The 25,418-nt window shown below is 44.6% G+C and overlaps 1 protein-coding gene across 4 annotated transcripts in view; it reads right to left on the bottom strand.

The window, feature by feature from the left end:
* The window catches only part of SMG1 (SMG1 nonsense mediated mRNA decay associated PI3K related kinase), a 126,367-nt gene extending 101,235 nt beyond the window's left edge, over positions 1-25,132 (bottom strand). For 2 of the 4 annotated variants that reach the window (XM_045460055.1, XM_045460056.1), the window contains exon 1: positions 1,128-1,590. In XM_045460055.1, the coding sequence (XP_045316011.1) occupies positions 1,128-1,216 (89 nt within the window). In that variant the 5' untranslated portion in view covers positions 1,217-1,590. Of the gene's footprint in view, positions 1-1,127; positions 1,591-25,113 lie in introns of those variants that run through there. The other 2 variants (XM_045460058.1, XM_045460057.1) reach the window with 2 other exon arrangements.
* Positions 25,133-25,418: the final 286 nt, after the last annotated feature.

The following is a 25,418-nucleotide window of genomic DNA, read 5'->3' as shown; positions in this document are numbered from 1 at the left end:
AACAGACACAGGGTTTGGGAAGATACATTAAACAGAGTAAGAGGTGTACCACCCCTCATCCAAAAGACTTTTCCATCCTCTTAAAATGTTACATTCTAACATCTGAACAAATTATTATTTCCAGCACTACTGAAGTTACATATAACCACGAGGAAGGAAGTCATCCCAAGTGTCTTAACACTTATTTCGCCAGTTTCAGGACAATCATAATTCAAGTGCGCTTCAAAGTATGAAAACTCCAGGAATCAACTAACCCTAAAACCTTATATACATTTAGGGAGTTCTTTTAGGCACTCACACCTAAATTAGGCACAAGTGCCTCATGATTAATCAGAAAGACACAAAAACTGTATATATATGTAAAAAGGTGATGCTCCTAATCTGTTCAATTCCAAAAAGGCCCCAAAGCAGTCTGAGATCAAATGCCCTCCATGCAAGAGAAAATTCTCTACTCCTCTTAGTGCCTGCTCAACAGTCCAAGTATGAATTGCTCTCCACCAGGGTAACTGCCCCTGCACTTGGGGAAAACTTCATTTCCCAGGACCGGGGTGGGTCAGCCTCATTAACACAGTCACAATCTCATTTCATGCCCCACAACTGCCCTGCCTAAAGTCACAATAAAGCCTTAGAGTGTTTGGGGGTTTTGTTTTTTGAAATATTAACACGTGGGGGGTTCACAGAAGAGAATCACAGTTAAGAAGCTCTTTTACGTGGGTGCTGAGAGTGTAAGGGACCAAGGGAGTGAGTGGGTAACACAGAGGGTCCTGGACTCCCAGGATTCCCCAACTCCAATTCCAACTTGGTGGGTGGTAACCAGAGTCCCCCACCACCACCATGCCCCTTTCTTCACCCTCCTTGACCCAACTCCTAGGCCAGTGCCTTCGTTGGGCGCCCTGGTCTCAGCTCCAGCCCTGGGGCTGAAATGCAGTGGCAGGGAGACATTTAGGCCTCGCCTCCCAGCGGCCTTCCTCCCCGAGCAGGGGCGGGAGGGGACCCAGGAAGCCGCGCTCGGTTCCTGGGGGGGTGGAGGGCCTAGGCCGCGCCTCCCAGCCGGATGGCCCTAGGCCTCGGCCCGCCCGAGGCGGGGCCCGGGGTCGGGGCGGCGGGCTAGACGCCGGCTCACCCACCTGGGTTGCCAGTCATTCCAGCTCCGTGGGTACTTGGTGCCGCCGCCGCCGCCGCTGCTCAGCCGAGACCCCGGGGCTCTGCGGCTCATTACCTTCCCCGACACGACATGGCCAAGCGCCGCCGCCCAAAGAAGCGCGAGTCGCCGCCCGAACCGACCGCCGCCGACACTCCGCTCCCGCCTGGGGTTGAGGAGGAAGCCGAAGAGAAGAAGAAGAAGGAGGAGGAGGTGGAGGAGGCGGCGGAGGGCGGGGGAGGCGGACGGCCGTTCCGGGTTCCGCCTGAGCCCGCAGCGCAGGACGAGGAGGCGGGAGCAACGCCGCGAGGGGGAGGCGGAGGAAGGGGAGGCGACGTTTCTTCCAGGGCCGAGCGCGGCCCGCGACGCCGGGACCCAGGAGGAAGAGGACGACGAGGAGGAGGCGGTGGCGGCGGCTGCTCACGCTCACACAGCCACGGCTTCCCCGCCTCCCGGCTCCGCCCGCCGCGCCGCCGCTGCCGCACGGCATGCTGGGAGCGAGGGGCGGTGTCGGCGCCCGCCGGGCCGGGGGAGAGGGGCGGGGCCGGCTACAGGGGGCGGAGCCGGGCGGGCGCGGCGAGCGGATCGCCCTCCCGCGCTCCGGACTAGCTTCCACTCCCTACGGACCGTGCCAAGGTCCCGGCCCCGCCGCGGGGGATCATGGGAGAGGGGAATCTCCGCCACCACCCTCAAACACACACCCTCCCAAACACTCTCCAGAAAGCATTAGACCCCCCGAGGGCTGGGCAGTCAGGTGTAAACAGGCATCCAATCAAGGACCCGGGGTGTCTCCGCGCGCGCACACGCACACACTGGCGGGCGTGCCCTTAGGCTCACGTGGGCTCACTTTCCCCACCCTATTCGGTAAAAAGTAAAAATAAAGAGCGGGTGGATAGTCCCCTACCCAGCCCCCTCCGGAAATGTGCCCATGGAGTCCTTTCACCTTGACCATCTCTTCCCGGTGTAAAAAACTAAACTAAGTAGAGGGAGAAAAGGGAATCCCCTTCCCCCCCCCCCCCCGCAATGCCTGTCCCCTGCAATGTGAACTGTGCTTTCAAATCCTCTCACTGTGTAACACTTGCCCACCTTCCCCACCAGAAAAACCTGGCTGGTAGGGAGAGGGTTACACACCTGAGCACTTTCCCCTGCCCACAGTCCCCCCGGAAAGATTTCACGAAAGCATCTGATACATGCTGTGGGTGCAGATGCATAGAGAAAAGCCGAACAAGATGCACATCAAACAGGTTACAGGGGAATTACCTTTGGGGACGATAGTCAAAAGGGTCTTCACATTTACACAGAGGGTCTTAGCCAATTTATGTTGCAAGAAGTCAGTTTTTACATACTACCTGTGTAATTAAAAATGGTTACCTAAAGTTCTTGAAGATCATAAGACTTAGGTATTTCCACACCCACACCTCCTCAACCTTGGGCTCCTTGCTTATGCCCACCAACCCCTCACTAAGGTATGATCCTGCCAGCTCTAAAAGATGAAAAATTCATTGGGATTCTCTCTTACCTTCTGCCTCTGCCCCCCCCCCACTCCCCCTTCCACCCCGTGCATGTGTGCTCTCTCTCTCTCTCAAAATAACTAAATTTGAAAGACAGAGAGAGAGAGAGAGAGAGAGAGAGGAAGAAGGAAGGAAGGAGGGGAGGAAGGGAGGGAGAAACCTCTGAACCTCGGAACTGGGGCTGATATTTGACTCAACACAGAAATTCCCACTAGGTCAGACCCAAGCCAAGGTCACAAAGTGTGTTAAAAAAAAAAATGAACAAGACCTGCATCAAGAGGGATATAGCTCAGGTACACACTCCATCCCAAAATTTGCCCATACCAGCCTACCTCGCTCTTGCTGACAAGAGGATATGAGGCAGTGTTCTACCTGTTTGGAATAAGAGGCCCTATGAGAGGTGTCCTTTCTTCCCTGTTTATCCTTCCCTCTTTCCTATTCTCCTGAGAGAAAAAGTCCCTCTTCAATAAGGTCCCAAGATTAGGGTCCCCTCACTCAGTATGGTCATCTCTGGGAGACTATTATTCTTGCCACAAGGTATTTGGGTTCTATTTGTTTGTAATTACTGTTTAATTACATAAGCAATAATGAATACATTGTCCTCATATGACTTTTGAATATTATACAGCCTAATTCTGATTTATTCTTTCGTTCAACATTCAGCAAAATTTATTGAGCATCTACTAACTAGGTATTTGGGGTCAGGACAGTAATCAAGACTCCATCTCTGTCCTAAAGAACTCCAGGAGTCAGAAAGATACATCTATTCTTAGAAATGACTGAAATAGTTATTTTTGCTCAATTTCCTCTCTCTCCAGACCTATCAATCTGACCAGAAAGGCCCCTCTCCCAAAGCCTTTTCTTAATTGTAAGTTCTGAGATTCCTTGGACCTGCTTTCCTCAGTTCTTGTACTTTTTAAAAAAAATTTTTTAATGTTTATTTATTTTTGAGAGAGAGACAAAGTGTGAGTGGGGGAGGAGCAGAGAGAGAGGGAGACACAGAATCTGAAGCAGGCTGCAGGCTCTGAGCTGTCAGTACAGAGCCTGATGCAGGGCTCGAACTCATGAACCGTGAGATCCTGACCTGAGCTGAAGTCAGACGCTTACCGATTGAGCCACCCACGTGCCCCCAGTTCTTGTACTTTTTATGCTCCAGGTGACTTAGTGCTCTCCTCCCCTCCAATCCATGAGCAAATGGCTAATGGGGCCAATTAATCATTTTTACTTCCTTAAATAGTTTATTGTAACAACGGTACAGTAACCAAATTATGTTAGATTCCAAAATGATTTGCAGCACAATAACTAGAACCTTGGACCCCTAGAAAAAATGTCAGGGCCCTTTAAACTTTTCAGATTACAGAACAACAGCAGAGTAATTCGAGGATGGGCTCTGGGTTCAGATTCCAACTCCTCTGCTTGAAACTGAGGGAGTATCAACAAGGTCCTGACTGTCACAGTGCCCCAGTGTCTCGTCTCTAAAATAGAGATAATAGTACTGACTTCCTAAGACTATTGAGAGAATTAATTGAGATCTCACATGTAAAGGGCTTGGCACGGTGCCTGCCACACAGTTAACAATCAATAAATGTTAGCTAGAAATCAGATCTACTGATTTCTACAACTTCTCTGAGGCACATGGCTATGTGGATAATATTTGATCAATGAAGAAGGAGAAAAAAGGAAGTAGCTGTCCTAGGTTGTCCCCAGTCGCTCCATCAACTGCTTCTTGTCATTTTTTTTTTGTACTTCTCCTATAGAAATAATTCACCCTCAAAAGCACTCAGTGTTGGCAAAGGGGTGGTGTGAGGGCACAGACGGTCGGGGTAAGTGTCATTTGGCAGCAACTTCCTGGAAAGCAATTTAAGAGTATGTATCCAAAGATTTAAAATTGTTAATACCTTTCCCCCAGTAATTCCTCTTCTGGGAATCTATCTTCAGGAAATTTCCCATGCTGCAGCTAAAGTGGTTTTTTTCTTTCTTTCTTTCTTTTTTTAAGATTTCATTTTTAAGTAATCCCTACACACGACATGGGGCCTGAACTTACAACCCCAAGATCAGGAGTCGCATGCTCTACCAACTGAGCCAGCCAGGTGTTCCAGCGATTTTTTTTTTTTTTTTTTTTGGTTTATTTATTTTGAGAGAGAGAGAGAACACACTCATGCGAGAGAGAGCAAGGGAGGGGCAAAGACAGAGGAAGAGAGAATCCCAAGCAGGCTTGGACTCTGGGCTCAATCTCACGAACTATGAGATCCCAACCTGAGCCAAAATCAAGGGTCAGATGCCTAACCAACTGAGCCATCCAGGTGCCCCCTCCAGTGATTTTCTGTTTAAATAAAAATCAGATCATTTCACCATCCTACTTAAAATCCATTAATGGCTTCCTATACTTCTTAAGATAAAAACCATGAGCCTACAAGAGTCTGTGAAAGCTGATTTCTCCTACATTGCAAACACCCTACGGCAGCTCATACCTGGAACAAGATCCTAATGGTGGGTATCAATTTTGTCTTCATAGTAAACTCCCCACACCTAGGCTGCACCCTGGACCAATTAAATTAGAATCTCTCAGTGTCAGCCCAGGCATCAATATTTTCTTAAAGTAATCTCTGTGCCCGATGTGGGGCTCAAATTCACAACCTTCAGATCAAGAGTTGTATGCTCTACCAACTGAGCCACCCAAGGGTCCCCAGGAATCAGTATTTTTTCTTTTTTTGAGGCTTCCGCAGGGGATTCTAATGTGCAACCAAGACTAAGAAACACCACTTTCGAGCCCTGACAAAGTTATTGGTGTCCCCCTACACCCAACCTTGCCTCCCAGCATATGTGAGCTATAAAAAACAATTTTCTTTTTTTTATGGGAAATTTTAAGCATTTCAAGTTTTTTTTTTAAGTTTATTTATTTGAGAGAGGGTGAGGGAGAATTTCAAGCAGGCTCCCTACTGTCAGCACAGAGCCTTATGTTGGGCTCGATCCCATGAACTGAGAGATCATGACCTGAGCTGAGATCAAGAGTCAGACACTTAACCACCTGAGCCAGCCAGGTGCTGCTATAAAAACAATTTCTAAACCACTGGAGGAAAAGAAGTGAAAGCCCAGTTTTTCCCATGGCAACTACTTGGATATTTCAAAAAAAATAGATCAAATGTGATCAACTCTCAAACTTTCAAAAAATGTCATCTTGTTTCTTTCGGTGGCTAAGCTTCATGGTTCCATTAGCACTTCTCCCCTTCCACTCAGGTCATCGGGACTGATTCTCTGTTCACAAAGCACACTGAGCCTCTCCAGACTCTGGGCTTTTGTGCTTGCTGTTCCCTCTGCCTGTAATGCCATTCCTACACTTGTTCCCATCAGAGTTGAGATGTGGGTAAGGTGAGGGAAGCACGTGGGGTACCAAGTTTCAGGAGGCATTCAGTCTTAAGGTCATGCAAACGCTAACGTTGCACAGGCATAGACCAGCAAGTGAATGCCTCCCTAAATTTGGGGGGTCTAGGCACTTCATTTGCCTCATCTTAGTCCTGGCACTGTTTTCCATGGTCCATCTCCATTCTCTTGAGAGGTTTTCCCTGACCTCTCTGCCCAAAAACCTAGCCAATGTCCTATTTAGGAACATTCTGTCACACACCCTATTTCTTTTCTTGGTAGCACCCATCACCATCTGCCAGTATTGGGTTTCTTTGTACAATTTATTATCTGTCTCACTTTTAGAATAGGAGCTCTGTCTGTGAAAGCAGAGTCCACACCTGTCCGTCTCTCTCCCCTCGATCCTCAGCACATAGCACAGCACCTGGCCCAGTAAACACTCAAAAAATAGTTGTGGTTGTTGTCGTTTGTCTTTTTTTATATGTTTTATTTATTTGTTTTGAGAGAGAGAGAGAGAGAGTTAAAAGGAGCAGAGGAGGGGCAGAGAGAGAGGAGAGAGAGAAACCCAAGCAGGCTCCATACTCAATGCAGATCTGGACACAGGGCTCGATCCCATGACCCTGTGATCATGACCTCCAAATTAAGAGTTAGACACTCCACTGACTGAGTCACCCAGGAGCCCCTAGATATGAAGAATTCTTTCTTTTTAATTTTTTTTAAACGTTTATTCGTTTTTTGATAGAGAGCGTGAGTGGGGGAGGGGCAGAGAGACAGGGAGACACAGAATCTGAAGTAGGCTCCAGGCTCCAAACTGACAGCACAGAGCCCGACGCGGGGCTCAAACTCACAAACCGTGAGGTCATGACCTGAGCCCAAGTCGGACGCCCAACCAACTGAGCCACCCAGGCGCCCCAAGAATTCTTTTTTTTTTTTTATTTATGTTATTTATTTTGAGAGAGAGAGCACACACATGAGGGAGGGGCAGAGAGAGAGAGAATCCAAGCAGGCTCCACTCTGTCAGCAAGGATCCCAATGCAGAGAAAAAAGGAAGGAGAAAAGACCTAAGAAGAAAATGTATCAAATGTACTTAATATCGATGTCCTGTGATCATGGGATCATGGGTGATTTTTTTTCTTATTGCTAGCTTCCTAATTAGAATACAGACATGGTAGTTGTAAAACAAAATTCTTTACAAAGTTAAAAGTAGGGATTCAGTAAATATGTGTTGAACAAATGGACAAAGAATGGATACTCTCAGGGTGTGACAGTGACCCACACAAACCAATTAAATAAACTCTGGCCGAGGTATAGGGTCTTAGCACTAATAATAGTGACTAACTCTGGTTAATTTTTATTGAGCATTTACTAATGCCAGTCACTGAGCTGAATGCTCTGTGTAGGTTACTTCATGGAATTCTCCAGAACCACCCTAGGATGTCAGTATCTCTGATGCCAGCAGGAACTGAGCAGCCTGCCTAAGGTCACACAGCTGGTAACAGGCAAGGACTATGACAGGCAGGGACAGAAGAGACATATGGTCCTGACCTCACATTCATCATAGGCCTCAGATTTAGATCTTGAATGTTATTGCCTAATGAGGTTATACACAGAGTCCTGGAGAAACACTGATGGGAAAGAAATCCGGATTTTAAAATTGTGCACCCATTGGTTACCTGGGTGGCTCAGTCAGTTGAGGCTCAGGTCTGACTTTGGCTCAGGTCATGATCTCACAGCTTGTGGGTTTGAGCCCTGCGACGGGCTCTGTGCTGACAGCTCAGAGCCTGGAGCCTGCTTGGGAGTCTGTGTCTCCCTCGAGCTCTGCCCCTCCCCCACTCACGCTCTGTCTCTCTCTCTCTCTCTCTCTCTTTCTCTCTCTCTCAAAAATAAATAGACATTAAAATTTTTTAATTTAAATAAAATAGTGCACCTTGCTAGTCCACACCCCTGTAGGGCTTATGCATGAATCCTTCCTAATAAATGATAATTATTACCTGGTGGATAAGTAATTATATTGCATTGTTGTTTTTCCCCTTGTGTTAAAAGTGTTCAGTTGTAAAAACAGAACTCTTAAAATAGACCATAAGTTTTGTGCCCTATTTGCTATTTCTTATACATTCTTATATTTCTTAAATCAGAACCTCAAAAACTGAGTTGACCTGAGCCTTTAACTTCTAAAAGACCCTGGCATCAGAATTTAAACATAGGCCAAACCCAGAGTCCTCCACCACTGGGATTTTTCTAGATAGATCTTCCACATTTCCTAGATAGATACTTCAATTTATATCCTGAGTAAATAAAACACAAGGCTCTCTCTCTTTTGTTTCCTTTGATCCTTAGATCTGGCACAGGATTAACCCCAATCAGGCACAAGAATTGAGGAACCCCATTCTCAAACAGTAGACTCAAGTACAAGAGTGATTTTTCAAACACACTCTTAAAAGCAAATTCCCAGCATAGAGACATTAAAGCAGATTTTAAAAAAAGAAAACCCTCAGCCCTCTTATACGTGCTCCCAGCTAGGAAATCTTTGTCACAGGTCAGGCTCCCTCACTAAGGGCTATTTTTGAGTTTTCAAGTTGGTGCTTGGAGGAATTTGGCTGGGAAACTCATGACACATTTGAAATCTTCACTCAGGCTGCCTCAGCTTGAGGCAAGGGCCAAGCTTCTATGAATCAGGGCACAAGCCGTGCTGCCCAGTGGCTCATGCATTCTCCAAACAATTAAATGGGAGGACGATGATGCCCAGACAAAGCTATTTGTGACTTATAAAGTGGAGAAAACACAGGGTGAGATCCTCCAGTGTGGCCCTGCAGGTGCCCAAGGATTTGCATGGCCACTACTAAAGGAACCGGCTCCTTTGCTTCCAAAGATTACAGCAATATCAGGGATATATGTCAATAAAATGCAGATTATGTAAAAAAATTTCCAACTCTAAGTCATTGCCATCTATTGCCAGTACAGTTATCATTTAACATTTTAAAAGGCTATCCTGTGTATGTCAATGTCTTTCTTTCTGAAGAATTGGGTTGAACGGGGGCAAAACTTTTTATTTTGAATGTTCATTGACAAGTGCATTTGGGCCAGAGATACTGCATCTTCCTTTCTCTCTGGCATTTTTTTCAAATGTTTATTTATTTTAGAGAGAGAGAGAGAGAGAATGAGAATGAGAGAGCAAGGCCAGGGCAGCGAGAACGGGAGATGGAGAATCCCCATGTGATCACGACCTGAGCAGAAATCAAACACTGGACGCCCAAGCGTCCAAGCGACTGAGCCACCCAGGTGGCCCTCTCTCTGGCCTTTAGTAGGCGTTCCCAGCAGTCTAGCCCTGGGGTTCTTCCTTGTGTTTTGATCCCTGAGTCTTTCCCTGAGTTCCTCACCGGCAAAAGCCTTCTTAAATATCTTGCCTAAAGTCAGGGCCCACCAAGATCGAGTTAAAGAGAAAGGATATTGGGGCGCCTGGGTGGCTCAGTCGGTTAAGCAAGCGTCTGACTTGGGCTCAGGTCACGATCTCACTGTCCGTGAGTTCGAGCCCCGCATCGGGCTCTGTGCTGACTGCTCAGAACCTGGATCCTGTTTCAGATTCTGTGTCTCCCTCTCTCTCTGACCCTCCCCCGTTCATGCTCTGTCTCTCCCTGTCTCAAAAATAAATAAAACATTAAAAAAAAAAAAAAGAGAGAGAGAGAGAAAGGATATTAATGTGGGCTGGGGACAGGAAGAGGAGGTGGGCAGATGGAGGTTAAAGTCAGGGTAAAGGAGAGTGGCTCCTGCAGTTTTTGTTGTCACTGCTTGGAAGTTACCCAAATCTGATGATGATGGTCATGATATACCATTCATAATAACAGTAACTAACATTTGTTGGGCTCTAACTACTTGCCAGTCACAGTGCTGAGGGCTTTACATAACTAGCTCGGTGCTCTGGTTATAAGCAGAGGCCTATAAAGGACATGAGTTGCCAAAGGTGACATCGCTGGTGAAGAGGGTTGAAATTTAAACCCACATGTGGTTGCCTGTCTCCATGCTGCCCCCCTGACTGACTTCAGCCAACAATCAACTCATTCTGTCAACTTGTACGAAGAGTCCATCTTCTTAAAAACAATCAGGTATCACAGTCGTTTTTTTTTTTAATTTTTTTTCTAATGTTTACTTATTTATTTTTTGAGACAGAGACAGAGCACGAGTGGGGGAGGGGCAGAGAGCGAGGGAGACACAGAATCCAAAGCAGGCTCCAGGCTCCGAGCTGTCAGCACAGAGCTGGATGCGAGGCTTGAATTCATCAATTGTGAGATCATGACCTGAGCTGAAGTCAGATGCTCAACCGACGGAGCCACCCAGGCGCCCCGTTTTGCTTTTTTTTTTTTTTTTTTTGAAATTTTATTTTTAAGTGATCTCTACACCCAACCTGGGGCTCGAACTTACAACCTTGACATCAAGAGTCACATTCTCCACTGACTGTGCCAGCCAGGTGCCCCAGGTCTCATAAGTTTAATTCATTTAAGTTAAAGAGTTAAATTGCAGGGGCGCCTGGGTGCTCAATTGGTTAGGCATCCAACTCTTCATTTTGACTCAAGTCATGATCCCGGGACTGTCAGATGGAACCCCTAGTCAGGCTCCATACTGGATGTGGAGCCTGCTTGAGATTCTCTCTCTCTTCTCTCGCTCTCGCTCTCACTCTCTCTCTCCTTTGACCCTCTTCCCAGCTTTCACTCTCTCTCTCTAATTAAAAAAAAAAAATGTAAGAGTTAAATTGCCTACCAAGTAAGACAGGGATAAATATTTCCTTCCAGAGCACCTCTGAAATAGAATTTTTCATCCTCGTTAGTGGACAGCTGTATGTGTCATAACAGAAACAATCCCTTCGTCCTATGCCAAGGAAGCAAATGTAGGCTTGTTCTGGAAGGTCTTTTGTGCTTCCACAAAATGATTCGGATGATTTGAAGGTCACACTGCTGGCATGGCGTTTGGACTGTCCCCCAAGCATACCACCTCTTAGGGGACCCTTCCTGCTGAGCCCTGGAAGAAGCTCCTCAGAAAAAGCATGATTTCAGGTGGCTTTTGGATGAAGGGGAAGCAGATGGCCGAGTATTACATCACCTTTGGTAAAGGAAGCAAATTCGAAAATAATAGGATGTAGAAAAATAATAGCTTAATCTCCAAATCATCAGTGAGTGTTTGGGAAGTGTTTATTCTCAGCAAATACCAGGGAGAGAAGAGAGCTAGCAAACGAAAAAGCCTGGCCCTGTGCTACCATTTTAAAACAGAACCCACCTTTTCCGCCATTTTGTTAAAATAATAATGAACACTCACCCTAATTATATTTAGTTCTTTTTATATGTATATATATTTTTAATTTTTATTTATTTTGAGAGAAACAGAGCCAGTGTGAGTGAGGGAAGGACAGAGAGAGAGGGAGAGAGAGAGAATCCCAAACAGGCTCCATACTGCAAGCACAGAGCCCAATATGGGGCTCAAACCCACAAAACTGTGAGACCATGACCTAAGCTGAAACCAAGAGTCGGATGCTTAACGGAATGAGCCACCCAGGCCCCCCTTATATTTATTTTTGAGAGAGAGAACAAGCAGGGGAGGGGCAGAGAAAGAGGGGGACAGAAGATCTGAAGTGGGCTCTGTGCTGACAGCAGAGAGTCTGATGCAGGGCATGAACCCACAAACGGTGAGATCATGACCTGAGCCAAAGTGGGACGCTTAACTGACTGAGCCACCAGCTGCCCCTATATTTATTTCTAACCACCACTATTTCTCAAGCTCTTTGAGGTTATTTTATTTTATTTTATTTTAGAGAGAGAGAACGTGAGTGTGGGAGAGGGGCAGAGGGAGAGAGAGAGAATCTTAAGCAGGTTCCACACTCAACATAAAGCCTGACACAGGGCTCGATCCCACGACCCTGGGATCGTGACCTGAGCTGAAATCAAGGGTGCCCAACCAACTGAGCCACCCAGGTGCCATGCTAGGAGGTAAATATTATCAAATCCTTTTTTTCATAGGAAGAAACTGCACTCAAAAAATGCAGTGAGTTACCTGCCTCAGGCCACACAGTTTGATAAGTGGCAGAAACTGGGGTACCTGATGCTAAAAACACCCCTACCTGAAAACCACCTAAGGGGCATATAAGGAGGACCATTTCTCTGACTACATTATAATGTATCATGAAATGATGATTTCATGATGCATAAAATTCTAAACACCTAGTCACTCTTACCAGTGAGGTATGTTTTGGAGAACCAGGCTTTAATTTTTTTTTTTCTTGATATATGTTCATCTGGAAAAACTAGTGGCAGGTACCCCAGAAGGATAGTAGCAGCTAAAAACAAATTTTTTTTTAATGTTTATTCTTCTTTGAGAGAAAGAGAGACACAGCATGAGTGGGGGAGGGACAGATTGAGAAGGAGACACAGACTCCAAAGCAGGCTCCAGGCTCTGAGCTGTCAGCACGGAGCCCAATGCAGGTCTTGAACCCACAAACTGTGAGATCATGACCTAAGCTAAAGTCAGATGCCCAACCGACTGAGCCACCCAGATGCCTCAATTATATGCTAAAGTAATGTCTCTTTGTTATATTCTCTAGTTTCTTAACTTTTCTCTATTTGAAAAACTGTTACATTGCAAGAACTCTTTCTCAAACAATTCTCCTCTTCTGGTAGATCTCTGCATCCCTGGAACACAGGATGCCTTCCTGTGCCCACTGTAGTTAAAGTCCAAATTCCATGTCTCCTGCTCCTCAAACCTCCATGAATAATGAGATAAATGGATTACTATAGCCATCGTATTCATCTAGAAAGCATTCTGTATGTATACACATGTAAGCATGTCATCTGTGCAGTACCACGTGACCCCACACTTAGAGAAGCCTTAAGTTTGTCGCCATCTTGAAATACGTCAAGGATTTTGAAGAAGGGGCTCTGCGTTTTCATTTTGCAGTAAGACCTAAAAATTATGTAACCAGTTCTTCCTGGTACAATGGGCATGGCACAGGGGTCAGCCAACTTTTTGTATAAAAGGCCAGAGAGTAAATATTTCAGGCTGTGCAGGCCATGTGATCTCTGTTGAAACTACTCAACATTGCCATAGTAGTGGAAAAGCAGCCACAAATAATGTCAACGAATGAGTGAGCCGTGCTTCAATAAAAATCTAATTACAATGACAGGCAGCTGGCTATATTTGGTCCACAGGCTACAGCATGCCTATCCCTGGTATAGCACCCTCTTTCTTAAAGACATATTATGGCAAAGTAATAACAATAATAATCACAGCATAGTCCATCTTCTTTTATTATTTTAAAAAAAAATTTAATGTTTATTTTTGAGAGTGAGAGACAGAGTATGAGTGGGGCAGGGGCAGAGAGAGAGGGAGGCCACAGAATCCAAAGCAGGCTCCAGGCTCTGAGCTGTCCCCACAGAGCCCATCCAACATGGGGTTCAAACTCACACACTGTGAGATCATGCCCTGAGCCAAAGTCAGACACTTAACTGACTGAGCCACACCGGTGCCCCATGCACAGTCCATTTTCCACACACAGACGATAGGAATGTGCTCCTTGGCTGCTGGGAAGCCTAAACAGGGGACAACGTGTGAGGATGGTGTACCTGCTCTTTCCATTTGTCTGTGTAGATCTGCTCTCCATCCTTCTCCACCCTGCTCTGGGCCCCAGAGGTTGACCTGTATGGACTGCAATGGCAGAATCCTTGTCCTTGTCTTCTGCCAATAGGAGCCACCACCAGATGGGAGAGCGGGAGGAGAGTGACGTGTGGGTGTTTATTCCTCCAGGTTTGTCCCTGCAGTTCACCTAGAGGTGATTGCATCCCTCTACTGAAGGCCACAGTTCCTTACACATCACTGTCTTCGTCCACCTGTCTTTTCCAGGGCCTAATGGTGAGAGAGGCTCCTGGCTGTTGCTAGCCCTGGGTTACTGCGTCTCCTTTGTTAGTTCAACAGAACTCTTCCCACCCCTCTGTAGGTAGTTCCTTTATTAAATTTTCTTCCTATTTCCTTGACTGATTTTACCATATGTTTCTCAAAAGCACCTGACTGATAGAGTGAGGCAATCACTTCAGCACAAGCCACTACCACTCTTGGAGCTGAAAAAAACAAAAGGTGCTGCCAGAGCCCACAGCCCTGGTCACATCTGATGGAAGATGTGGGCCAGGTCTTTCCGCTGGGCACTGGAGTCACAAAGGTGACTCAGGGGCAGAGGCAGAGAAGGGGAGAAATGCCCTGGCCTCTCTCCTCCTCCTGCCCTCCAGTCTCGTGCCAGTGACTGTCATTGGTTGAACCCGCCAGGAGTCAGCTCACACGAGAGCCTGGGAAATGCAGCCTTCAGGGATCAGTGTCTTGCATGGCAGAGCAGAGTAGGGGAGGAGTGGGGAATGGCCGAGGACAAAGTCCCAGTCTCAGCACAGGAAGGAGAGGTTGTCCTCATAAATAAGCAAACTTTCAGAAAGCTATTTGGAAACAGTATTGAGAACATGCGTTAGAAAGATTTTATAAGGGCGCCTGGGTGGCTCAGTCAGTTAAGCATCAGACTCTCGATCTCAGCTCAGGTCTTGATCTCAGGGTTCGAGTTCAAGCCTCACATTGGGCTCCATGCTGGGCATGAAATCTACTTGAAAAAGAGAAAGAGGGGCGCCTGGGTGGCTCAGTCAGTTAAGAGTCTGACTTCGGCTCAGGTCATGATCTCACGTTTCGTGAGTTTGAGCCCTGCAGCAGGCTCTGTGCTGACAGCTCAGAGCCTGGAGCCTGCTTCGGATTCGGTGTCTCCCTCTCTCTCTGCCCCTCCCCTGCTCATGCTCTCTCTCTCAAAAATAAACAAACATTAAAAAATGAAAAGAAAGAAAGATTTCACAGTCTTTTCCAGAAAAAAACACTTAGACTTTATGAAAGGGGTCAGTAGATTAAAACATTAAGGATCCCTCTGTTGGTTTAACTTTTCAAATATGTGGCAGAGTTCATTGACTAGGAAGACCCTGATCTCTTTATCAAAAGTTCCCAATTTAATTAAACACCAAAAGTAGAGGCAATGAAAGGAAAAGTAGATTAAGTTGGACTACCTACTACAAAATTAAGAACTTCTGTGCATCAAAAGACATTGTCGACAGGGGCGCCTGGGTGGCTCAGTCAGTTAAGCCTCCACCTTCGGCTCAGGTCATGATCTCCCAGCTCTTGACTTCGAGCCACGCACCGGGCTCTGTGCTGACAGCTCGAGCCTAGAGCCTGCTTCAGATTCTGTGTCTCCCTCTCTCTCTCTGCCCCTTCCCTGCTCCTGATTTCTGTCTCTCATAAATGTTAAAAAAAATTTTTTTTTTTAATTTTTTTTTTTCAACGTTTTTTATTTATTTATTTATTTTTTTTTTGGGACAGAGAGAGACAGAGCATGAACGGGGGAGGGGCAGAGAGAGAGGGAGACACAGAATCTGAAACAGGCTCCAGGCTCTGAGCCATCAGCCCAGAGCCTGACACGGGGCTCGAACTCACTGACCGGGAGATCGTGACCTGGCTGAAGTCGGACGCTTAACCGACTGCGCCACCCAGGCGCCCCAAAAATTTTTTTAATTAAAAAAAAAAAGACTATCGACAGAGTGAAAGTGAAACACATAGAATGGGAGAAAATATTTGCAAATCATATATATCTAAAAATGGGTCGATATCCAGAATACATGAAGAACTCCTACATTTCAACCATGACAAAAGAGCAAGCAACTCAATTTAAAAAACGAGCAAAGGACTTGAATAGACATTTCTCCAAAGAAGAAATGCACGTGCAAAGAAGGTCATCATCTCTAATCATTACAGAAGTTCAAAACGAACCCCCAGGGGCTCCTGGCTGGCTCAGCTGGTAGAGCATGTGACTCTTGACCTCAAGGTCATGAGTTTAAGCCCCACATTGGGTGCGGAGCCTACTTGAAACAAACAAACAAACAAACAAACAAACAAACAAACACAGTAAGATACCACTTTCTGCCCAGTAGGATGGCAATGATAAGTAAGTAACAAACAAGTAGAGAATAACAAGTGTTGGTGAGGATATGGAGAAATCAGAACCCTTGTGCGTTGTGGGCGAGTGTGCAATACGGTACAGTACAGCAGCCGCCATGGAAAACAGTGTGGAAGTGCCTTGACCAATGAAAAAGCAGAAGTATCATATGATTTGGCAATTCTACTTCTGGGCATATACCCGAAAGAATTGAAAGTGGGGAGTCAAACAGATCATGTGCACACCTGTGTTCAGAGCAGCATTATTCACAATAGCAAAAGGTCCAAATGGACATCCAAGTGTCCATTGATGGGTGAATGGATAAACTACCATTTAGTTTATATATGTTTCTACATACATATATAACATATGTATGTATATATGTACATACGTGCAGCGGAATATTATTCAGACTCAAAAAGGAAGGAAAGAAAGAAAAAATAACAAGGAAGGAAATTCTGACATGAGCCATAATATAGATGAAACTTAAAGACATTATGCCAAGTGAAAGAAGCCATACACAAAAGGATGAATACTGTGTGACCCCACTCATATGAGGTACCTAGAGTAGTCAAATTCATACAGACCGAAAGTAGAATGGTGGACGTCAGCGGTGGGTAGGGTAGGAAGGAGAGTTGGGGAGTTATTATTTAATGGGTGGATTATGTCACGGGAGGATGAAAAGGTTCCATGGTGGTGATGGTAGCACAATGACACGAATGAACTTGATGCCATGACTACACATATAAATGATACATTTTATGTTATGTATATTTTAGCACAATTTAAAAAATGAAAGAGAGAGAGAAAGAACAAGTCGTGGGAACTAGCACTATTGTCTATTTAATAGCTCTGCCTTCCTAATGTCAACAGGGAACAAAAATAACAATCTCTTTTATTTTTGATTTTCTTGATTATGATTTTTTTCATCTTGCATAATAGAAACTTTTATTTTACCTTACTTTAATTCTACTATAGTTAACACGCAGCGTTATATTAGTTTCAGGGGTACAATATAGTGATTCAATAACTTGATACGTGACTCAGTGCTCATCATGGCAAGTGTTACTCTTAACCTCCTTCACCCGTTTCACCCATCCCCCTACTCACCTCCCCTCTGGTAACCATTAGTTTGCTCTCTACAGTTAAGAGTCTGGTTTTTGGGGGTTTTTTTTGGGGGGGGGGGTTGGTTTGTCTCTTATTTTATCTGTTTGTTTTGTTTCTTAAATTCCACATGAGTGAAATTGTAGGCTATTTGTCCCTGACGGCACTTAAATGGCCCTCTCTCTCTCACACACACATTTTTTTTTAATTAAAAAATGAAAATAAAATAAAATAAAAGAGAGGATGTGGAGAAAAAATAACCCTCACACACTACTGGTGGGAATGCAAACTGGTGCAGCCACTGTGGAAAACAGTATGGAGGTTCCTCAAAAAGTTAAAAATAGAATTACCATACGATCCAGTAATTTCACTACTATTTACCCAAGGAATATGAAAACACTAATTCAAAAAGATATATGCCCCCCTCCCGTGTTTATTGCAGCATTATTAAATCTTTTTTAAAAATGTTTACTTATTTTTGAGAGCGAGAGAGAGAGTGCGAGCGAGGGAGGTGCAGAGAGAGATGGACAGAAGACCACAAGCAGGCTCCACCCTGACAGCAGAGAGCCTGATGTGGTACTCGAACTCACGAGGCGCAAGATCATTACCTGAGCCGAAGTTGGACGCTGAACTGACTGAGCCATCCAGGTGCCCCTGCAGCATTATTTATAATAGCCATGTTATGGAATCAACCCACGTGGCTGTCAATAGATGAATGGATAAAGATGTGCTGTATATACTGGGGCACCTGGATGGCTCAGTCGGTTGAGCATCCGACTTCGACTCAGGTCATGATCTCACAGTCCTTGGTTTCAAGCCCCGCATCAGGCTCTGTGCTGACAGCTCAGAGCCTGGAGCCTGTTTCAGATTCTGTGTCTCCCTCTCTCTGACCCTCCCCTGTTCGTGCTCTGTCTCTCCCTGTCTCAAAAACAAATAAAATGTTAAGAAAAAAAATTTTTTTAAAAACAAACAAAACATGTGCCATCCTCAATCCCCATCACCCATTTAACGCATCCTCCTGCCCATTTCTCCTATGTATGTATGTATTTATTTATTTTTAAGTAACCTCTACGCCCAACGTGGGTCTCAAACTCATGACCCCAAGATCAAGAGTTGCATGTTCTTCTGACTTAACCAGCCAGGTGCCTCTACAGATTTTTCTTACGTTTTATTTTCAGAAATAATTTTTAGATTAAAAAATATTGCTGGCACCAGTTGTATCCATCAGGACAGAGTTTGGGAAAACTTTTGAAACCTAATTAACTATATTCAAACTCTTTGGAAGAAAGAACATGTAAATAAGAGTGGTAGCTTAGAGGTACCTGCCTGGCTCAGTTTATAGAGCATGTGACTCTTGATCTCTGAGTTGTGAGTTCAAGGCCCATGTTGGGCCTAGAGCTTACTTAAAAAAAGGGGTGGTGGTGGTGGTAGTTTAGATTGATAGTTTCCAATATGGTAGCCACTGGCCACTTGTGGCTATCGAGCACTTGAAATGTGGCTGGTTCCCACTGAGATATACTGTAAGTAAAATATTTACCAGCTTTCAAAGACTTATTGCCAAAACTAGAGTGTAAAATATCTTTTTAATAATTTTTATATTGATTATATGAAGTGATACTATTTTACCTATATTGGGTTAAATCAAATATACTATTAAAATTAATTTCATTTCTCTTTCCTTTTTTAAAGGTGGCTACTAGAAAGCTTAAAATTATATATGTAGATCAAATCGTGTTTCTGTTGGACACTGCTGTGCTAGATAAAGGATAAGAATGTATCCTTTATTGAGCACTGTCTAAGGGATGACACGGTATCTGGGCAGCTCTAGAGATACAAGCTATCCCATGGTCATTGGTTAGTTCATTATAGTTTCTGCTAAGAATTATCTCCCAAGGTATCCTCATAAGACCTAACCTTTCTACCCTTCAAGGCCCATATTAACTCTTACATATAATTTATTTTTACCTAAGAACTTAAGGAACTTCTCAGTTTTCTGACCCTATGGAATTATACCACTCATTTTGTCATGTAAGTGCATCAAGTCTTAATTTCCCAATCAAACCAACATGAGCAGTGTGTAAAAGTTTTGACTTTGGGGGTATCTAGCTGGCTCAGTTGGCAGGGCATGAGACTCTTGATCTCAAGGTTGTGAGTTGGAGACCCACACTGGGTGTAGAGATTACTTAAAATAAAATCTTTAATTAAAAAAAATAATAACATAAGTTAAAAATTTAAAAAAAAAATAGAAGTTTCTGATTTGGGGTGGGGAAACACACACAAGAAACCAATGCATTCTGCTAGTCTAAACCCACAACAGACATCAATAATCAATCACAAGACTATATCCAAGACAGACACTAAGAATCAATCGCAGCATATGCTCCCTCCAAACCCACTGAAGGTCTTATTATCATTTTCAATACAGAGCTCTAAGCAGCTACTTCCCACTGATCAAAGTTGTCATGAGAAAACTATTTGTCACCTCTGTAATAGAATCATTTAGGGAATGGGGTTGACTGAGTAAATAAAGCAGAGAGGCACAAGTTTAAATTTCTCTCTCTCTGTATCACAGGCTATATAACAACAAAATGAGGTCAATACATGGATTTCATTAATTGTGTGTCTGAGTATGTTATTGTTGCCTGATAACAAGTATATGGGAATTCTCATGTTTTTATTCAAGGCCAGGGATGTTGGGAAGCATGTTGTCTGTCTTCCTTGACATTTTTTTTCCTAGTGGTTACCATCATTCTCTCCTGAAGTGGGTACAGAGCAAAGGGTAAGATCATCATATACAAAGGCAGGGTCTCCAAAGTGTTTCAAGGAACACCAGTGCTGTAGGATGCTAAGAAATATTCAAGAAAAACTGAATTCTCCAGTCTAATAAGTGAAAACACTGAGTTTATAAAAAATTAAGGGGTGCCTGGGTGGCTCGGTCAGTTAAGCTTCTGACTCTTTTTATAATTTTTTTTAAGTTTATTTATTTTTGAGAAAGAGACAGAAAGAGTGAGGGGGGAGGGGCAGAGAGAGAGGGGGAGAGAGAATCTTAAGCAGGCTCCACACTGACAGCGTGGGACTCCAATGCACAGACCAAGCGATCGTGACCTGAGCGGAAACAAAGAGTCAGACGCTTAACCGACAGAGCCACCTAGGCTTCCCAAGCTTATGACTCTTGATCTCGGATCAGGTCATGATCTCACAGTTCATGAGTTTGAGGCCCACATCCGACTCTGAGATGATGGTGAGGAGTCTGCTTGGGATTCTGTCTCTTCTTCTCTCTACCCCTCCCCTGCTTGTTGCTTGTGCTCTCTCTCTCTCTCTCTCTCAAAATAAATAAATAAACTTAAAAAAATATTAAAGTGAGGGATGCCTGGGTGGCTCAGTCTTAGGTTAAGCAGCCGACTTCGGCTCAGGTCATGATCTCACAGTTCATGAGTTCGAGCCCTGTGTCGGGCTCTGTGCTGACAGCTCAAAGCCTGGAGCCTGCTTCGGGTTCTGTGTCTCCCTCTCTCTCTGCCCCTCCCCTGCTCACGCTCTGTCTCTCACTCTCTCAAAAAGCAAGTAAACATTAAAAAAAAAAATTAAAGTGATTCACTGTTACTCTTCTAGTATGCTTCCCAGTTTTTTTGACATAGAGTTCCCGTTTTCAGGACCTACGTTCTGATAAATTTATTTTAGGAAATACTGTTCTAAGGACTCTGCTGATTTTTTTTTTTTAAGTTTATTTATTTTTGGAAGAAAGAAAGCGTGAGTGGGGTAGGGGCAAAAGAGAGAGACAGAGGGAAAGAGTGTGGAGCCCGATGTGGAGCTTGAACCCAAGAACCATGAGAGCATGACCTGAGCCAAAGTCAGATGCTTATCTGACTGAGCCACCCAGATGCCTCAGTGGTGTTTTATTTTTGAAAACACGGTGAGGGGGGGCAGTGAGGGTGGTGGTAAACATTGATGCTAGTAATCACCATAGTCTTTCCTTTATTTTAAAATTTACTTCTTCAAACCCAGGCATTGGTAGCCATCAGTTATCTGGCGGTAACAGGTGACAGATATCGTTGTGGTTACTTAGAGTGGGAGACAACTAAGTCATGGTCTGATCCAACCCCTGAGTCTGCTGACGAGGAACCTGGGGCTCAGGGAGATTCAGTCCACTGTGCAAGGTCACCGAATGCATCGATGTCTAACAAATTGGAAAGCTTAAAAAATATACATATGGTTAAGATATGAAGTGGCCCAGAACTATCACTTCCATTATCTCCGGCCCTTTAGTCTACTCTCATCTATCATTTGTTTACTTGCATCAGAAAATAACATTTTGTAGAAAGACCATGAATGTGGATACACTTGTTTCACCCATTAGCGAGAAGAGATGTATTACAACAAAGAGCACTAGATCCCCAGAGGTCTCTCAGCCTTCCAGAGAAAATCAGGCAAAGTGAAAATTCATGCTGGAGTTCTTTATGTTAATGATGATACTGTTCAAAGAGCTTCGCTGGCGTGGAACTCTAGAGTTCTGGACATAATTTTACCTGCTCTGAGTTTATAGTGTCCTCACAATGTGGGCCCTGTGACAAATAAAAAAAAGTTGACAGCTGGGGTTGGCCTCTCCATGGAGAGATTTGCAGAATGTGACAACTCAGCCAACCTCTACTTGGGGCTTAATTCCACACTGTCACTAATAACACCAAAGAGGCCACATGACATGTGTTTCCCACACCCCATGGCTTCTACTCTCATGCAGCCCAAACAACTTGTTTTCTGAAAAATCTAATTGGCATTGACCTTTGCTAGGTCATGGTCCATCAACGTCAGCACTATTGGCATTTGAGGCCAGCTAATTATCTAGGTGAGGGCTGTCGTGTGCCTCACAGGGTGGTTAGCAGTGTCCTGTGCGTCCACTTACTAGATGCCAGAGCAGCCCCCAGCTTGTAATCAAAATATTTTGATTACAAAAATAAGTAAACAAATAAATAAAATATTTTGTAATCAAAATATTTCCAGATATTGACAAATGTCCTTTGGGGGACAAAATTGCCCCTGGCTGAGAACCACCGTTTCATTTTATGTCAATCTTTTTTAATGTTTATTTATTTTTGAGAGAGAGAGAGACAGAGCGTAAGCAGGGGAGGGGCAAAGTGAGGGAGACACAGAATCGGAAGCGGGCTCCAGGCTCTAAGCTGTCAGCACAGAGCCTGACACGGGGCACGAACTCATGAACTGTGAGATCATAACCTGAGCCGAAGTCAGACACTCAACCAACTGAGCCACCCAGGTGCCCCAAGAAACACTGTTTTAGATGAATCTAATGAGAATGACTGACTAGAGAGTTATTTTCCTGTTAGATGGTGAAGTTTCTCAGATAAGGGACACAGGAAACATGTGTTAATCATCTTTGTATCTTTCCTCCCTGGCACATAGTAGGTGTTCATTCACTGATTTTATTCCACAAGTATTTACTAAGAACCTATGTGACACTCTTCCAAGGGGGAAGGGATATAGCAGGTTTCAAGAAGTTTACAATACAGAAGGGGGAAGATAGATAATAAAAACATAAATAGAGGCATAAGTAAATATATAGGGCAATTTCAGATGCCAAGTGCTTTAAAGAAAAGAATATGGATAAATATGAAAGAAGCCTGCCTTGGCCAGAGACTCCAACATCAATTGGAAGTAAGTTGGTAACAGGATCCAAAAATAACAACGGATTCAACAAGATAAAAGTCTGTTTCTCTCTCAAGGAGATAACAATGGATTAAACAAGATAAAAGTTTGTATCTCCCTCAAGGAGAAGTCCAGAAGCAAGTTATCCAGTTCTGTGAAGGCAATCCTGCTCCAACAAGTCCTCAGGGATCCAGACTTCTTCTATTTTATTGATCTGCATACAGCCTCCATTTCTAGGGTTAGCTCATCAGCTGCTCCAGCTCTAGCCATCATGTCACATTCCAGCCAGTAGAATGAATAAAAGGGGGGGGGGGGCGGGGGAAGGCTATGTGCCAATGATTTTTTTTAAGGATGGCTCCTGGAAACTGCCACATTGTATTTCTGCTTGGATTGCATTGGCCAGAACTTAATCATATGGTCATAAATCATCAAGGGAAGCCGGGCCATTACGGGTACAGCTAAAAATAAGTGGTTCCATTTCTGTGGACAAGGGTGGAGAAGTGTCTGCCAGAGATGGTCAAGGAAGGCCTTTCTGAGGAAGAGACAGTGATGAGAAGAGAGAGGCCATGAGAAGAACTTTCTGGCTAGGGCCCTCAGTTGCTACAAGCCTGGCATATTTGACAGATAAAAGTAAGGCCAGTCTGGTGGAAAACAGGCAGACGCAAGATCCCACAGAGCTTTGTGGGGCATTGTAATACGTCTGGGTTCTATTCACCGGCAACGGAAAGCCTTTGGAGGGTTGTGAGGAAGGGAGAAAGGTTATTTGTGCTTTCAGATCACTCTGGCTGCTGTGTAAGGATAGAAGCGGGAGAAGTAGGAAGATCAGTTCGCAGGCTGTTGGAGTAGAGGTGATAGTGACTTGAACTGACCTATCGTGCGCACGTGGTAAGTGATCACACTTTGCCTACAATGCTGTGGGATATTGGGGGGCCTGGATGGCTCAGTCGGTTAAGCATCCCACTCTTGGTTGTGGCTCAGGTCCTGATCTCACGGTTTGAAGGACGGAGCCCTTCATGGGGCTCTGTGTTTGCTGCACAAAGCCTGCGTGCTGCGTGGGATTCTCTGCTCCTGCCCCTCCGCTGTTTGCACCCACGTGCACACTCTCTCTCTCTCTCTCTCTCTCTCTCTCTTTCTCTGTCTCTCACAAAGTAAATAAATAAACTTTAAAATATATATAATGCTATGGGATATTGGAGCCAAAGCACATAGGCCTCCATGAGGGATAGGATGTGGAGGGTGATATAAAAAAATTAAGATATTTCCCAACGTTTGACCCGAGCAACCAGTGTGTGATTTATTGGTATAGGAAAGGCTTGGGAGGAGGCAAATTTGGGTCAAAAGTTCTGTTTTGAGCCTGTTAAATCCAAGATGTGTATGAGATCTCCGGGGAGAAATGCCAAGCTGGGAGCTAGATATGTAAGAATGTGGCCTGAAATGCGATTTTGAGAGTCATCAGCCTAAAGATGATGCTTTAAGGGTAAGTGTGAAATCAGTGCTAGAAATAATTGTCTCAGGAAAAAAGGAAAGTTATACATGTTCAAGTGCAATTAGACAACTTTAAAAAACCAAGAATCATATATGTTAAAAACCCTTAAACATCCATATAAGCCCCCTTCAAAATCATCAAGTATGCAACTCTGGCTCTTGGTATTCTAATTAAACCTGCCTGAGAATTCAAGCACCGCTCACAAGGAGCAAAAGGCTTTGTGTCATCGTTGGTGGAAAAGACTTGAAAGAGCTTCTCTGATGCATTTGCATCGCATCAGTGCTGTTTTCTGCTTTTTTTAAAAAAAAAAATGCAATTGTGGGGGGGACCTGGGTGGCTCAGTCGGGTAAGCGTCCGACTTCAGCTCAGGTCACGATCTCACAGTTCGTGGGTTGGAGCCCCTCATCTGGCTCTGTGCGGACAGCTCAGAGCCTGGGGTCTGCTTTGGATTCTGTGTCTCCCTCTCTCTCTTCCTCTCCCCCACTCATGCTCTGTCTCTCTCTGTCTCAGAAATAAATAAACATAAAAGAAAGAATGAAAATATCAAGCCTCAGAGAGATTGCGTGTCTCGCTGGAGAACTGGGTCTGCCTTTCCTTAGACTTTTCAACAAGTGTAATTATTCAGGAAGCCTTACTCTATACGGTGCATCTCACTGAGCTCTCCCATTTCCTTACCTAAAGGTAGAAACCCTATGTCATTCTTCTTTTTTTTTAATCAACTATGGTTTCAGGCTTATAATGGGTGCTCAAATATTTATTGACAGAATGAACTAGAGACACGGATATGACTACACAAAAACAACAGATTCATTAAAGGGGTAACATGGAATTCTAAGAGTCCTGGGATATCACTTAGTCTACAGGTCATTACCTGGCTGGCCTCAGGTGGTCGATGGCCTCAGAAATGTTTTGAGTGGTTTCCAATTTCTGCAAAACACAAAACAAAACAAAATCAAGTTATATGAGCTTCCAACATTCAAAAATTGGGAAATTGATGGGGCGCCTGGGTGGCGCAGTCGGTTAAGCGTCCGACTTCAGCCAGGTCACGATCTCGCGGTCCGTGAGTTCGAGCCCCGCATCGGGCTCTGGGCTGATGGCTCAGAGCCTGGAGCCTGTTTCCGATTCTGTGTCTCCCTCTCTCTCTGCCCCTCCCCCGTTCATGCTGTGTCTCTCTCT

Source organism: Leopardus geoffroyi, chromosome E3 (assembly GCF_018350155.1).
Source record: "Leopardus geoffroyi isolate Oge1 chromosome E3, O.geoffroyi_Oge1_pat1.0, whole genome shotgun sequence".
NCBI classification, from domain to species: domain Eukaryota; kingdom Metazoa; phylum Chordata; class Mammalia; order Carnivora; family Felidae; genus Leopardus; species Leopardus geoffroyi.
Note: the sequence above shows the minus strand (reverse complement) of the source record. Positions and strands in the feature narration are given on the sequence as shown.